Genomic DNA, 15,121 nt, shown 5'->3' on the forward strand with positions numbered 1-15,121 from the left:
TATATTCTGGATTCTCTTTCAATTGGATGTGATTCTGGGTCCTGATACAGCTCATCCAAACCTCATCCTGTCTGAGACGAGACATGGAGACTAAAAGCAAGACATCCCACACACAATGACAAGAGGTTTGATTTCTATCCTTGTCCTGACAAAAGAGGGTTTCTCCTCTGGGAGATTTTACTGTGAGGTGTTGGTAAAGGGGAAAACTGAGTGGGATTTAGGAGTGGTCATAGCATCTGCTTAAATGGGGATCGTCACACCATTTCCTGAGACTGGTTTCTGAATTGTGTGGCTGAGGAACCATAAAGACTATGAATGATTGTCAATGAATGATTATCTTGTTTTTCTGTCTCTGACAGTTAAGCCCTGGAAGGTGGGTGTGTTTGTGGATTATGGCCTCCTTTTATGGTGTGGAATCCAGGTCTCAGATCTACTCTTTCACTAAGAAACTCTTCATCCCATGTTTTAATAGAAAAGGTAAAAACTTAGCTCCTCTGATCATCACAACTGGCAATTAAAATGAATGAACAATTTACATTTCAAATGAAAAAATAAATAAATAGAAAAAGTGTGAAATAGAAAATTTGTGTTAATATAATATCTAAGGATACAAATGACAGTTCTATATTGGTATGTGATTTGCTCTAATTATTGTGTTTGTAACAGTCTTTTTTTTTTTTTTTTTTTCATTAGTGAGCTTTGTTTTCAGCATTGTGGTATCCCTCCGCTAGGGCGTACAATTACACTTTACATGGAGAAAGTGAAACTATTCATACAAACGAGGAGGACATATTTCTTCGCTTATTTTATTTTTCAGAGGGCTAAAGTTTACTAAAGACAGATAATCAGAGGTATGTGATGAAAGCGATTTACCTGAACAGTGATTTAATGTTAATTAAAATGCTTTAATTTACAATAGCCTACAATGTATTACGACATTTAACAGTGGCGTAACCAATAATTTACCTGCGTTTGATTTTTCAGATGTGTATGTGCGAACTCAAACCAGAAGCCTACGCCAAATAGCCATGATTTTTCACAGATTCCTTCCAGATACATTTTTAATTCAGCAAAACGGAACCAGGAGTATTTGGGTATTCTGTTAATCAGCTGTAATTCAAGGTTGAGAGTTCAGAAACTTCTTCTGTAACTTAGTTGCACTCGCACGGTAGCTTAACACCCAATACTTTTTATAGCACAGTTGCCAAATTTTATCGAGAACAAAATGAAAGAAAATAGCCGACTGCATGGATACTTGTAACGTTTTTTTACTCACTATTTTTATGCTTAATTGGCGCAGTTTGAAGGGCAGCCATCTTACGGTTTGTTTAGGCCTATTTATTTCTTGTTTATTTATGTCTAAATCTAATTTGAAATCGATTTGTCATTTATATGTTTATATATTATTACTTGTTGATGTGTTATTGGGCCGTATGACGTTTGTAAAAGAGATATAACTTCAATCATTACAGGAAGGCCTGATGACATATATTATGAAATAAGGTGAATTTTGCTGTGACACCCGGTTGGAAAAGCTGGTGGATTGCAGGCCTATAAGAAATGGCAGAACACTTAACACCACCATATTGCAGACATCATAGAAGAGAAAGTATCGATTTGCCTCCATGTAAGTCTTCCTGGTCTGAACGTATACATTATGCAATCACTCAGTAATGAAATGGTGTTTGAATGCACAGGACTGATATGTTAAGTATTACTTAGTGTTTTGTTGACTATTTTAATGAATGTTAGGATTATAAACATTCAAGTAATTTCCCCATTTTTTCCAGTTATGGGTCTCTGCAGCGGGTGTTTTCTGACAGAGGAGCGTAAGTGTCCAGTGTGTCTGGATGTGCTCAATGATCCAGTCACCACTCCATGTGGACACAACTTTTGCAAGACCTGTCTGAAAGCATGCTGGGACAACAGTCAGGATTACAAATGCCCATATTGTAAAGAAACATTCAACAAAAGACCTGATCTAAAGAACAACACAGTTCTTAGAGAAATTGTGCATCTCTTTGAGAAATACACCACAGGTAGGGGTATATTTTAAAGCTAAAATCATTTATTAGAAATCGTGTTTCAGAAATGTTCACAAAATTGCATTTGCACAAAACTTATTGTACAAAATATTTACTAAAATCAGAACCAATGATGTGCACTTCAAAAGTGAGGACTTCCTGAAGTTAATATATTTATTCTGCTTTCAGCCCAGTTATGCGCCAGTGGTCTGTTATCTGAAGAGCTTCAGTGTTGCATCTGTCTGGATGTATTCAATGATCCAGTCACCACTCCATGTGGACACAACTTCTGTAAGACCTGCCTTGAGAAGTGCTGGGACAACAGTCAGGTCTGCACCTGCCCATATTGTAAAGAAACATTCAACAAATGTCCTGATCTAAAATGCAACACAGCTCTTGGAGAGATTGTGCAACTCTTTGAGAAAAACACAGGTATACATATATTTGTTTTTCCAATGCATTTTCATAATATGAAATTTAAGCTAGCAACATGCTTAGTTTGACGAGTAACAAAAGTAAAGTATATGTGATATTTTAATGTCCATGAGATGTGTCTATTTATTAAGCCTTTAAAATTCTGTTTTGTATTTTTTTTTTTAAAGGTTACAAGAGGGAACCGATAATGACAGCATATTCACAACCTTTAAAAACAGACGTCCCAGAAGAGACTCTGTACAAACCTTCAAGTGAGTTAGTAATAGCAGGATCTTCTATCCCCCTCATAAATATCTATTTTAAATACAAAGATGCTAATATTTAGCATAAATAATGTATATTGTTATTTTCAATACATATTTGAGCAATTATGGATAAATTTGCACCTTTTTAAAACTTTGAACTGTAACCTTTTTGTTTATATAAAGTGGCATATTTTGGGATTTTTTTTTTTTTTTTTTGAAGTATTGTTTTTTCTTTTTCAGAAATGGCTTTCTCAAGCAGTGCCCTGAATGAAAACCTTCAGTGCTTCATTTGTCTGGAGCTGTCCACTGATCCTGTGACAACACCATGTGGACACAGCTTCTGTAAGGCCTGTCTGAAGGAATGCTGGGAAAGCAGTCACGATAACAGATGTCCATGCTGTAAAGAAAATTTCAAAAATAGAGCAGATCTTAGAGATTTTGAGCAGCAGTCTGAAATCCTGATGTGTCAGAGCTTTTACTGTGAGCCTAAAGTGGAGCCTCATGGGAGAGTCCTAAAGATAAAGCAGGTCGTGATGATTGACCTTGTGGTGAATATTAATCCTAAAATAATCCAGAAACATGACAGACCTCTGGAGGAGTTGTTCTGTAGAGATGATCATTCGTCTGTGTGTCTGTCCTGTAATGATGAAGACCACAAGACTCACAACACTGTTCCTGTTGAAGATAAGAGGGAAAAGAAAAAGGTAATGAAAATAAGTTATCTTTTATTCAGATCAACAGCAAAAGCCAATTATAAATCTTAAAGCATACTGGATGACGTATCGCATCTGTCTTTTCTCTCTCATCACAGGCAAAGAAGGTGATGATGCACAAGCTTGTGCAGCAGGTGACCCAGAACACAATGAAGAAAAATGAAGAAATCAAATGCTCTAAAATGAAAATGTGCAAAGTGAGTCTTAAAATATATTATTAATTATAAAACAACTGTTATCCATCCATCTCCCAAACCAATTATCTTATGTAGGGTTGCAGGGTAAAAACATTTATATTATATTATATTGATGCATGTTTTTGATCTTATTACCTTTTTAATTAGAAAAATAAAGAGAAAGAGGAAGCAGACAAGACTGAGCTCTGCACTGATCTGAATTACTCCGCTGAGAGTCATCGCTGATGTAAACAACACATTTTAATACATTTATCTGATATCACAATGTTGATACCAGTTTACTTGATATCTATACATGTTCTAAATATTATGTTAATCATCTGATCTTTCACAGATGACACTTCCTGAGCTGCTTTAATCCTTTCATCCTCTTGGATCTACAGGATGTACCCTTTACAAAAAAGGATAAAAGCACTGCTTTGCAAGTTCTTTCAAGCTTAAAGAACAAATCATTAATCTTTCTTTTCAACCAATAATCTCATCAATATATTAAGTTTTTTTATATATATATAATCACAGAAGTACAGTTTAGTAGCTGTAACTAGTATCATAATCCTAACAGGGTTCCTGTGGATCCTTAAAAAGTCTTAAATTCGATTTTTTTTGTTCAATTTAAAATTTAATTTTTAATTGAAAGTCTTATTTTTACTTACGAGAGGTCTTAAAGGGATAGTTCACTTTGAACATAAATTTTGGTATGTTTTAGCTTACCTCAGGTGTCTTTTTTTCCGCAGTAGTTTCAATTTTGATATTTTTAGGTCAAACCGTTCTTGTCTGTCAGTCATTTCATGCAGGTCTATGGATACTGTCTCAAAAAGCATTCACAAAGTCCAAATTAAAACAATTCCCCATCGTCCAAATTAAACAATTCCCCATCGTAAGTACACATTGATGGCCTAAGACACGAAACGAGCGGTTTGTGTGAGAAAACAAACAGTATTTATATCGTTGTTATCTCTTGAACACAGCCGCGTCCAAATGATCTGAGGGCGCGGACGGGTATAGATATATACACTAGATGTCTCTTGGCTACGGTTGCGTTCCAATGAACTGCAGTAGCCAAGGCGACGTCTAGTGTATATATCTATACCCGTCCGCGCCCCCATATTATGTCAGTCTCGCGAAAGGAGGAGAGAAGGAGAAGAAAATGGGTTAATGTTAGTTCAATTGTAAGTTCATTTTTTATGTGCGTAGGGGTGTGCGATATGTATAATTGTCTATGATGATATTGTAATTATTGTTTTAACGATGTGCAAGTTTTTTACACAGTTAAATAAACAATACGTTAATGTTGTTACATTTTAGACATAATATTATCAATATTATTTGTTTTCCCTTTATTTCACCGACGAACATTTCAAAATGAACCCGTTGCTGAACTGAGTCTCCATGCAACTGACAGCGATAATTTTTTATATTTTACTGAATGAATCCACGTTTTTAACTAATAGGTGTAGTTAAAGATTCAATCAATTGCTTCTTTCCTGAATGAATCAGCCGTTTGAACAAATCGGTTGAATGAATTACTCCCTCAACTCACTTAAGACAGTGACTTGCTGCCACCTACTGGCGGTTTTAGTTTCATATTTAAAGTACCCTTTAAATAAAAATTTTAAATTCATATTTAAATATTGAATTTAAAAAAAAACAATATCATAGCTTTATTTATGCGATTGTTAATATACTGTGTTATTATTCTAATATAATTTAATTTGAATGTTTGAATTTGATATAAAAGGTGATGCATATGTCTAATAAGTTTAGAAAAAATGCCCCTGGAAATCAATTTAAGGTGGAAAATATTGCCCCTTAATACATTTTTTTTACTTTCTGTCACTGCTGTGAACTTACCATCGCATAGAATATGAATAATATGAATATCTTTGTGAATCTGCTGTCAACAACATTCCTAAACCAGCCATGGTACCAGCACCACAACACAGTTGTGTCGAAAAAAATCGATATATATTTTTTGTCAATATTGCACACCCCTAATGTACAGTATACATTTTTATTTCTTCAGGCCTTAAAGAGGTCTTAAAATATCCTTAAATTTTACTTTAAGGAGTGTGCAGCAACCCTGCCTAAAGATAAAAAAAATGTCCATCTTATATAATTTTCTTGTATTCCATCTTAATATGCATAAACTATTTTGTTAAACATCTGTATGTTATCTGAAAGCCCTGGCTCTGTGACATTTTACACGCATTGCTGTTTGTTAGTGGAAAAAATAATATATTATTATTATAGAATAAATGTTTCCAAATAATGGTCGAAGCAGGTAGAGTCGGCAGACAGAAGGAATGTTTGAGAAACTGGTTTGGAAATTATAATTTTTTTGCACAGATGTTTCACACCATTTAAATCACTTTTTGAATTTAGCTTTTTTATTTTGCTCTCTATTTACTTAATATTTTAACTGCATAATTTGAAAACTATTGTAATCTTGTTGACTAAATAAATTCTAAGAAACATGTTACTGTTCAGTGACTTTTGTAAGTACACCTAAAAATAATAATGACATACATTGAATAGACATGTAGAAAAGCTACTTTAGTCCAGAAAACATTGTACATTTTAAATAAAGAACCTTTCCCTGATGTAAGGAAAGTTTGACCATTTTAAAATCCACTTATCACGTCACAACTCCATCTTCGCCATAAAAAATATTTTATTATATGAATATATTACAAAATAGGTTTATGTATGTTAATTATCTGCATAAAATGTTTTAATAAATTTAACAAACATTTAAAGCAAGAGATTTAACCATATACATGTTTCAGTTTTTCGTTTTCTGAATTCCTGTTGCTGCCATTAAAAAAACGTTTAGTCGCCATTGTTGGTTTATTGTCCATGTTTGGTTCTACCATCAGTTCCTTCTGATGCATTATGTGAGAGGAAACTGTGACCTGTATGGAGGCTCATTGGCATCATGTACTCTGACCCTGGCTGATGAACACTTCCTGTAGATGAGCGCTGCAGCAGACAGTAGAGAGAAAGCAGCCATGATGCTCAGCACTGCGTCCACGATGATCTCTGGCTTAGACACTGTGACTGAGGAGAGAGGCACGAGGTTGGGATGAGGAGTGGCGTCTTTCTCCTTCACGTCATGATCACTACGATACAGAAAAGATATATTACTCCAAGAGAGACTCAACTGACATAGAATACACTATACTTTGAATTATGTAACAGCTAGCATATTGTGATGAAGGTAAATCACATTAGAAAATCAAAAAAAAAAAAAGGATTAGACTAACCTCTCAATGGATGCGCTAATGTTAAGAAGGTTATCTGCCGTTTGCCTTGATGTAGGAGGAGCTAAATCAGAATATTTACATAATCTGTTGTCTGGGCAGAAAATGAATCCCTGATAACCAGATACCTATAAAATTTAGAGACAGAAAATTATAACAAATAGCCCAGTGATGTGAAACAAGTGTTAAATGATTCAGTCATTAGCTAACCTGCAGGATTCAAATTAGTTTTACTTAATGTTTTCAGAGATAACCAATGAGTTTCTCACAAACCTCAACACTCTTGCCTGCTGGACAATCCAACCAATCAGAATCCTTTACTTGAATTTGATAATTGTTTCCTCCAGTGCATCTGTGTCTGTAACAGTGGCCTGCCACTGACGCACGGGATGAGGATGAATGATTCTAAAAAAGCAAGGGGAAAATAATATTTAAAAGTTAAAACAGTCTTTACTAGTGGGTCTAAATATCTGAAAACTGTAGCTTTGCCATATTTAAACATTCATAAATATGTTTATACATAAATGTGAGAACATGTGGTACCAGTCTGGTGAGGTTGGATATGAAACAGCGGCTGTCTGAGCCATATATCTCTCCACTTTCTTCATTCATTCCACTCCTCTCATTCTCCTTGTTCCAGCATTCACTCTGATGAAGAAAAGTGGCATTACAGAGTGATAATCATGTGGGAAGTTTTGTTAAGGAGACAACAATGTGAGGGACCGGTAAAAGAGAAAAAGAACTCTTAACAAAGACTCACAGCATTTGCCAGGGGTTTGAAAATGTAGCAGCCATCCAGGTACGGATCAGTGAGACACTCCCCCTTGTGGAAGTGAAGGTAATGACAACCCAATGCACTGGGAGGAAGACAGTGGACAGTTTATGCATCACATTCAATACTCTTTTAAATAATTAGTTTTACCAACTTCAGAAAAGCCATTTCAACCTCTTTACTTTTTAATAAGCTCACCATTCAAACATGCAAAATATAGTACTCTTCCTTTAAATCAGTGTCAAAATAACTGATTATTCAAAGAGGCTTTATTTGTTTGATTACTTGTCTGTGCAAAAGAAAGTTGAAGAATTGTGACAGGTAGAGAGGGACCCGAACTGACTGCCTTCACCTAAAACACACACAGAAACACACATCAAGAGTGGTAAAACAGTGAACAGGCAAGTTTGAGGTTTGACTCCAGCATCGACAAGTGCATGATATGTCTCTTTATGTATGTAAACCACCAAACTAGTTTTAATAGCGGATGTCTTACCCTCTCCCCACACCAGGCTCTGAGCTCGGCTAAAGTTCACTGAATACCAGCCTGTATCCTGGAGGGCAGCGAGTGTGATGGGATCGATGCGAATCAGAGACGGCTCCACCAGTGAAGCTGCCATGATGGAGCCCTGAAGCACACGGGCCTCCCAGTGTGATGAGAGACCGTCTGAACCAACATCCTGAGAGGAAGAGACAGAGGAAGTGACTGAGTGTATCATCTGTGTTTTACATTAGGCAGCAGCTATTTACTTTAAGAGAGTTAGATGCTATTACACTAAGTGCAAACAGTAATAGATACTATTCAAAGTGTAAATAGCCAACCAGTTTAGCAATTTGCACTCAGTAAAAAAGAAAAATAGACACTGTCTTTACATTGACATTACATCATTTTGTTTGTACTTCAATTTCAGTACCCTCAAATTTAACAAAGTTTCTAGGTTAATGTTTGAAGTCACTAACAAAAATGTAATCAAATCACTGTGTATCAAATCACCAAATGTATTGTGTTACTACCATGGATTTTTGGAAATGGAAACATAGCACTTCCATTGTTTTAAGACTGTACCATTACTACAGTATTATTGTAGTGCCATGATTTATACTATTATTAAAAATGATGGCTGTGTAATTTGTTAATGTTTTTGAAAGGAGTCTTTTGATGCTCACCAAGGCTACATTTATTTGAACAAAATACAGTAAGAACAGTAATATTGTGAAATATATTTAAAATAATTGTTTTCTATTTCAATATATTTTAAATTGATCTTTTAGCAGCCATTTAGGGGAGCTTGTTTTCACCATGGAATAAAAAAAAAATTCAAAAGGTAATTGCGACTTTTTTTCCTCAGAATTGTGAGATATAAACTTGCAATTGTGAGATATTAACTCGCAATCAATTGCGAGAAATGTCAGAGCTGTGAGATATAAACTCGCAATTGCAAGGAACAAGTCAAAATTTCAATTATATACCCTGCAGTCCAGACTTTTTTCTCAGAATTGTGAGATATAAACTGCAATTTTTGAGTTATAAAGTCCAATTCTGAGGGGAAAAAGTCAGCTCACAATTTTGAAATTGTCTTGCAATTGCAACTTTATATCTTGCAATTCTGAGGGGGAAAAAGTCAAAATTATTAAAAAATGTATTCAGTGATGTAAAAAACTTCCATTGGCATTACTCCAGTCTTCAGTGTCACATGTGAAATCATCCTAAGAAGCTAATTTGGTGCTCAAGAAACATTTCTTATTTTTATCAATGTTGTTAATTGTTTTTTTTTATCAATAATTGTTATGCTATGATGAATAGAAAGCACAAAAGAACATTATTTATTTGAAATATAGTGTTTTTGTAACAATGTAAGTCTTTAATGCCACTTTTTATTAATTTAATGCATCCTTGCTAAATTATTAATTAATTTTGCTTAATACAAAAAATGACTGACCTCAAACTTTTGAAAGTATGTGGTAATTGTGGTATCAAGGTGATAACATCACGGTATCATGTCACTGCCACAGTAGCGTTTTGTACGTGGTGGGTACCTTGTTCTCTAATGGAGCTCCAAGGTCAGCGTGGGTAGAGTTGAGATGTGTCTGCATTGCTCTGATCACAGTAGGAGAATAGAGTCTAACCTGCCCCGTCTCATCTGTGCTGATCACCTGACCATAAGGCCAGCAGTCTATGCCAGCTTCATAATACACACAATGACAAAAATTACCAGCAACTGCACAACAGGGCTACAATAAACACCATAACTCTAAAAGATATTTATTCAGTTACATAAAGACAATTTAGAAAAATTAAGCTATGTTACTCTGTTAAATGAAAAAAAAAAAAAAAAAAAAAAAACATTTTAAAAGATAATTGCTACTTTTTATCTCACAATTTAGATTTTTTCCCTCACAATTGCGAGATATAAACTTGCAATTCTGACTTAATAACTCGCAATTCTAACTTCTTTTCTTGCAATAGCTAGTTTATGTAAGGGATAATCCACGGCTAGCCATGCATTAAAGGATTTTAATGCACGACGTAGAGGCGAAGCGGAGGGTGGTTGCCTCTACGAAGTGCATTAAAATCCTTTAATGCATGGCTAGCCGTGGATTATCCCGCTTATACCTTGGTTATTTGCCAATTTAAAACAAGGTAAAGCTGTAACTGATGTTTACAGTGTCATTTTTTAACAGACGTGTAAAAATGACGGTTATTTTCTTAAGTTACGGCTCGTTAGTTCCAGCACTCTGTCCGCTTTAAATAAAGTAGAGCCATCGGATTGCTTTTATTTGAATGAATTATCACATTTATTTAAATTCATTATTAAAAGAGAGAGACAGAGAACTGAAAGAGAAGGAACAGAGAGAGAGAGAGAGAGAGAGAGAGAGAGAGAGAGAGAGAGAGAGAGATGCGTGCGCGAGTTACCTGTGTGCGTCTCTTCTTTGAAGTCTAGCAGCTAACGTCCCCTCGATGCTTAAGCATATAGCTAACTTAATGATTCTTTAATGGATTTATTAAAATTATTTATGAATGAAAGGCAACACTGACAGTGACAAGGCAATCTTTATTTGAACTAATCATGTCATTTATTGTTAATTCTTTGTGCCGCTTTTTGTCATTCAACGTCTTCTCCAGGTCTTCTATTTCATCTTGTGCCTGGGCCCATTTCTCAAAATTGCCATATTCACCATACAAATTAAACGATATGCAACAATCATCCATTTAGCCTACCTAAATAAATGTTTTCATATGCATCTCTCGCTCTGCTTGCAAGTGTAACTGGGTTAACGTTACTATGGTTACCAATGTAGCGGATTAATTTTGAACTGTAATCAAACTGACTGGAACTACCTGTGCATTAAACGGTTTTACTGCACACCTTCCAGCCAATCAGAATCGAGTATTTAAACAGCCCATGGTATAAAACTTTATAACTTACTATTGTGAGTTTAGGCCTAACAATTCTGAGAAAAGAAGTCAGAATTGCGAGATATAAAGACTTTTTTCTCAGAATTGCGAGTTTATAACTCGCAGTTGCAAGTTTTTATCACGCAATTGCAAGAAATAAAGTCAGAATTGCGAGATGTAAATTGTGACTTTTTACAATTATTTTTTTATTCTGAGGCGGAAACAAGCTTCCATAGTTACCCTGAGAGGAGAGAGAACAATCCTTCCATCGGCTGAAGAGCTCTTTGCTGAATCCCAACACGTGGAAAAGCTCATGGATCACAGTCTGGACCAAAACAAAGATTACAAATAATGAGTGTTGTACTCTCAATGTTTCCTACTGTACTATAACTGCAGTTCACCTTCTCTTCTCAAACACACACTCACTGTCACCTGCACATAGCGCTCATGTGTGTATCTTTCCGTACTGAGCGGCTCTCTACAGATGACCATAGTCCCAGCCAGAGGACGCCCCTCTGAATCTGCCTGACAGTGAGCAGCGTAAGCCAGTATACTAGACTGAGACAGGCAGGTAAAAATGTTACAGTCACTTTATGACAACCTGCATTAATCTCAGTAGAGTCATAGTGTCTACCTCTGCTCTGCATTTATCTGTGCTGTGAGTGAACACATAGAGCAGGAAGTCAGTGTCAGGAACTCCCGCCCCCTCTGGCCTCAGCACTGTCGGGACGGGATGCTCAGGATGTGGATAAACAGCACAGCCATTTAGGTGCTCATCTGGGATCTGTAAGCAGGCAAGACTGAATAATAATAAGTGCAATATTTTGAGTAGTAGTAGTATGTATGAAACGAGACTCACATTCACGCAGAAGCAGCTCTCGAATCTGTAGTTCTCTTTGGCTCTGCCACATCTGAGGAGAATGACACTGGTTGACTTATTAAAATACATTTTGAAAATCAGTAAAGATGAAAAGTCAATTGAGCAAGTGCTTCTACAAACACTACTAGCACAGAAAAAAACAATGACAGAGCAGTTCAGTAAGAGAGTCAGAGAAGAAGAGTAAAAAGTGTGTCTGTATGTTATTCTTTTCTTTCTTTTCTTTTACTTTGTGATATGGACCTAAGGGTCTAAAATGAATGAATGAATGAATGAATGAATGAATGAAACATACTTCATGTGGTTAACAGTGCTACTGTTTCTCCAGATGAATTTGCAGTATTTGTTTATGTCTCTGTTCAGCAACAGACTATCTGGAACTCGTCTCACTATGAACAAACATCCACAAAAATGTTGCAAAAGAGGAAAGGATTGGGAAGAAAATCTCTCAATATTTGACTTTTCAGTACTTGACATAAAACAACTACTCACCTGCAGTGTTGGGGAAAGTTCCTTTTAAAAGTAATGCATTACAATGCTGCATTACTCCCAAAAAAACGAACTAATTGCATTAGTTACTTTTTATGAAAAGTAATGCGTTACATTACTTTTGCGTTAACCTGGGCTGGGCTTGCTTGTTTGTTTTTTGATAACAACAAGAAAAGTTATATTTTTGGCAAATGTTAAGGCCCTTTCACACCAAAAGTGAAATGAATAAGCCTCAGGCAGAAGGAAATGCATATTTATGGCTGTACAGTAGAAGGCGGCAGCTCAAACAAACCTTTCAGCTGTTTTTCCATTCTAGATTAAAGAACAATAGGATACAGGAGAAGGAAAGTATGGTTGAATTAGATAATTGAAGGTCAGCAGCAAAGATATTGGCTAATACATAAATACATAAAGTATATTTGTGTAATTTAATAGGCCTATAGTTAATTATAAAAGTTTTGCGTAAAATTCTGAAATTGCATTTTACTGTTTTTATTCATTTTGAGGAATACTGAATGTTTTCGTGCAAGTGAGATGAGTAAATGCATGTTCACGTTTAGTCTAGAACTAAAACAACCATCATGTCTGAACAGCGCACATAACACCTCACTTTATTTCTCTCAACATGGGGACAGGAGTATGGAATTCCAAAGCTGCCAATATAAAAAAAAAAAAATACATAAATAAATATACAAATAAATGTAAAAAAGAATAAATAAATAAATAAATATATAAATAAATATACATAGAAAAGCAAAAAAACGAAAATAAATAATTATTTATACATTTATTTCCTTATTTATGTATATATATTTTTTCCATATTTATTTATTTATTCTTTTATTTATTTATACATTTATTCATTTCTACATTTATTTATTTATACATTTATTTATTTTTACATTTATTTATTTATACATTTATGTATTTCTACATTTATTTATTTCTTCATTTATTTCTTCCTACATTTCTTCCTGCGTAGGGTAATGAGGAGGGCGTGGCTTACCTCAGACATAGCAATCGAGCTCAGAGTAAGCGAAGGCGAAGGGTTGAGGCCACAGTGACACCCTGTGGCGAAATACAATAAGTATAGCTCACTGACGTTGATACGGTCTGTGACTGCGAGGTAGCCTATATGGTCAAAATCCTAAATCTTACTGTGTGACATGGATAGGCTACTTTTTATTCCGGACATGGCCGTAGAACATCGTTTGGTCTGGATTTGTAAAATGTCCTGGGCTAACAAACATGAAACAGGGACTCTGAAACGGAAGCGCTTGATATTTTCCATTTTTCGGTCAGAACCAGCGTGCCGCACAAGCCCTGAAAAGTGAAGCCAAAACGTCTCGATCGCCCCCCGGTGGCTGGTCCTAGTATAGGTCATAAGCCCCGCCTCCCCGTGTTATTCAATGGGACGCGAGACCAACTAAACAATTAAATTACACTTGAAATATCTTTTTTCCAAAGGTGGTTTCTTTCATTTGCTGTCGTTTTTATCACGCTGATGTAAGTTCAAGTGTCTGTTTCAAAAATAAGTTGGTTTTTAGTTAGTTACGTGATGCGGGGGTGTAACGTCATGATTGACAGCTGTGATTGACAGGTTCTCTGAGCGAAGTAGTCACTGAAGCACCAACGGACATTTTTTTCGTGATCTTCGGAGGACTGAGGAGATTGTATTTACTTTATTTTAACAAGCCTCTTGTCGTACTGCAATCAATTTTTTAAAAAGTGTGCAGAATGCACTTTCCCTGCGAGAGTGAGGGCGGAGCGTTGTTTTTGCGGCTTTACTTCCTGCTCACTACTGCGCAGGTCTGGTCCCGAAATCGCTACTGCGCAGACTCAAGTTCCAATATGTCAGCGCCATATCGGGACTCTGGCGGCTTCAGTTCTCATCAATGGAAGAGAGCGAAGGGGCGTCGTCCATCTTTTTTTACAGTCTATGGTCAGAACTCACGGAAAGGAAGCAGGGCACATATAGGCTACAGTGAAGTCGACGCAAGCATATTGACCAATGCTTTTGAAACGAGACCATTGCATTTTAATGTAGCCTAATTTGAATGCGAATCCGCAACCTCTCATGTCCAAACGTTTGGACATGAAAGTTTGCGGATTCGCATTCAAATGTGAATCAACCTGCTACACTAACTGGCAGTATATTATGGCTACAATTTATACTATCATAATATATTTTGCCATAGTAAGTTAAAAAAATAATGCGTTACTTTACTAGTTACTTGAAAAAGTAATCTGATTACGTACGTGATGAGTTACTCCCAACACTGCTCACCTGACAGTAAACTGGAAACTTCGCTCACAGCCTCATCGACTGCGGTCATTATTCTCTCTCTCTCCCAGTCTGAGAGGGCGGGGCTTTCTGAGGGGATCCAGACCTTGATCCTGATTGGTTGTGGAACCGCCATGGATTCGGATTGTTTCTCTGCTCTTTTAGGTCTCTGGGGCGCTAGATTCTCCTCTGATGCAGTGACTGGTATGTTGATTGCGGTTTCACGCAAGGGCCAATGAGCAGAGGCGTTTTGACCAGTGGGCGGGGACACGACTTTGATTGATCTCTGAACTTGGTCAAAGATGCACTTCCCCCAAGTACATGGAAACCATGGCAACAGTAATATGCCAATATGAACACAAGGCGCAAAACGCATTATCTAGTAGTTTATCATAAAAGACAAAGAAAAAGAAAAAAAAAACAGAAAA

The 15,121-nt window shown here is 36.1% G+C and overlaps 2 protein-coding genes across 5 annotated transcripts; one reads left to right on the plus strand and one right to left on the minus strand.

The window, feature by feature from the left end:
- The first annotated feature begins 749 nt into the window (after positions 1-749).
- LOC308706749 (uncharacterized protein) lies at positions 750-8,950 on the plus strand. Of its 3 annotated transcripts, XR_014032082.1 has the most exons (10): positions 750-851; positions 1,473-1,627; positions 1,791-2,039; positions 2,214-2,456; positions 2,627-2,710; positions 2,945-3,408; positions 3,516-3,614; positions 3,762-3,840; positions 7,515-7,712; positions 8,159-8,772. XR_014032082.1 is itself a non-coding variant. In XM_081392570.1 (9 exons), exons 2-8 carry the CDS (start codon positions 1,561-1,563, stop codon positions 3,837-3,839), a joined length of 1,284 nt encoding a protein of 427 aa, XP_081248696.1. In that variant the 5' UTR covers positions 750-851; positions 1,473-1,560; the 3' UTR covers position 3,840; positions 7,515-8,950. The 3 variants fall into 3 exon arrangements, 2 of the variants coding, with proteins under 2 accessions (XP_081248696.1, XP_081248697.1); XM_081392570.1 differs by having other exon boundaries at positions 7,515-8,950; XM_081392571.1 differs by lacking the exons at positions 7,515-7,712; positions 8,159-8,772 and adding an exon at positions 3,949-4,051.
- On the minus strand, positions 6,270-14,866 carry cirop (ciliated left-right organizer metallopeptidase). Of its 2 annotated transcripts, none has more exons than XM_081392446.1 (14): positions 14,697-14,866; positions 12,216-12,309; positions 11,903-11,954; positions 11,678-11,827; positions 11,476-11,601; positions 11,284-11,368; positions 9,684-9,829; positions 8,143-8,326; positions 7,932-7,998; positions 7,635-7,731; positions 7,418-7,522; positions 7,148-7,279; positions 6,878-7,002; positions 6,270-6,733 (listed from the first exon to the last, which is right to left on the minus strand). In XM_081392446.1, the coding sequence occupies exons 1-14, from the start codon at positions 14,827-14,829 to the stop codon at positions 6,505-6,507; spliced, it is 1,725 nt and encodes a 574-aa protein (XP_081248572.1). In that variant the 5' UTR covers positions 14,830-14,866; the 3' UTR covers positions 6,270-6,504. The 2 variants fall into 2 exon arrangements, with proteins under 2 accessions (XP_081248572.1, XP_081248573.1); XM_081392447.1 differs by lacking the exon at positions 14,697-14,866 and adding an exon at positions 13,416-13,477.
- Positions 14,867-15,121: the final 255 nt, after the last annotated feature.

The sequence above is a fragment of the Scardinius erythrophthalmus genome (assembly GCF_964197995.2).
Source record: "Scardinius erythrophthalmus genome assembly, chromosome: 2".
Taxonomy (NCBI): Eukaryota; Metazoa; Chordata; class Actinopteri; order Cypriniformes; family Leuciscidae; genus Scardinius; species Scardinius erythrophthalmus.

Coding starts and splice junctions, on each gene's coding strand:
- LOC308706749 (XM_081392570.1), top strand. CDS start 1,561: ATGGCAGAACACTTAACACCACCATATTGCAGACATCATAGAAGAGAA. Junction 2,040..2,213: donor CTTTGAGAAATACACCACAG/GTAGGGGTATAT, acceptor TTCTGCTTTCAG/CCCAGTTATGCGCCAGTGGT. Junction 3,615..3,761: donor CTAAAATGAAAATGTGCAAA/GTGAGTCTTAAA, acceptor CTTTTTAATTAG/AAAAATAAAGAGAAAGAGGA.
- cirop (XM_081392446.1), bottom strand. CDS start 14,829: ATGGCGGTTCCACAACCAATCAGGATCAAGGTCTGGATCCCCTCAGAA. Junction 9,830..11,283: donor TTGTTCTCTCTCCTCTCAGG/GTAACTATGGAA, acceptor TGTATTATGAAG/CTGGCATAGACTGCTGGCCT. Junction 8,327..9,683: donor GAGCTCCATTAGAGAACAAG/GTACCCACCACG, acceptor TCTTCCTCTCAG/GATGTTGGTTCAGACGGTCT.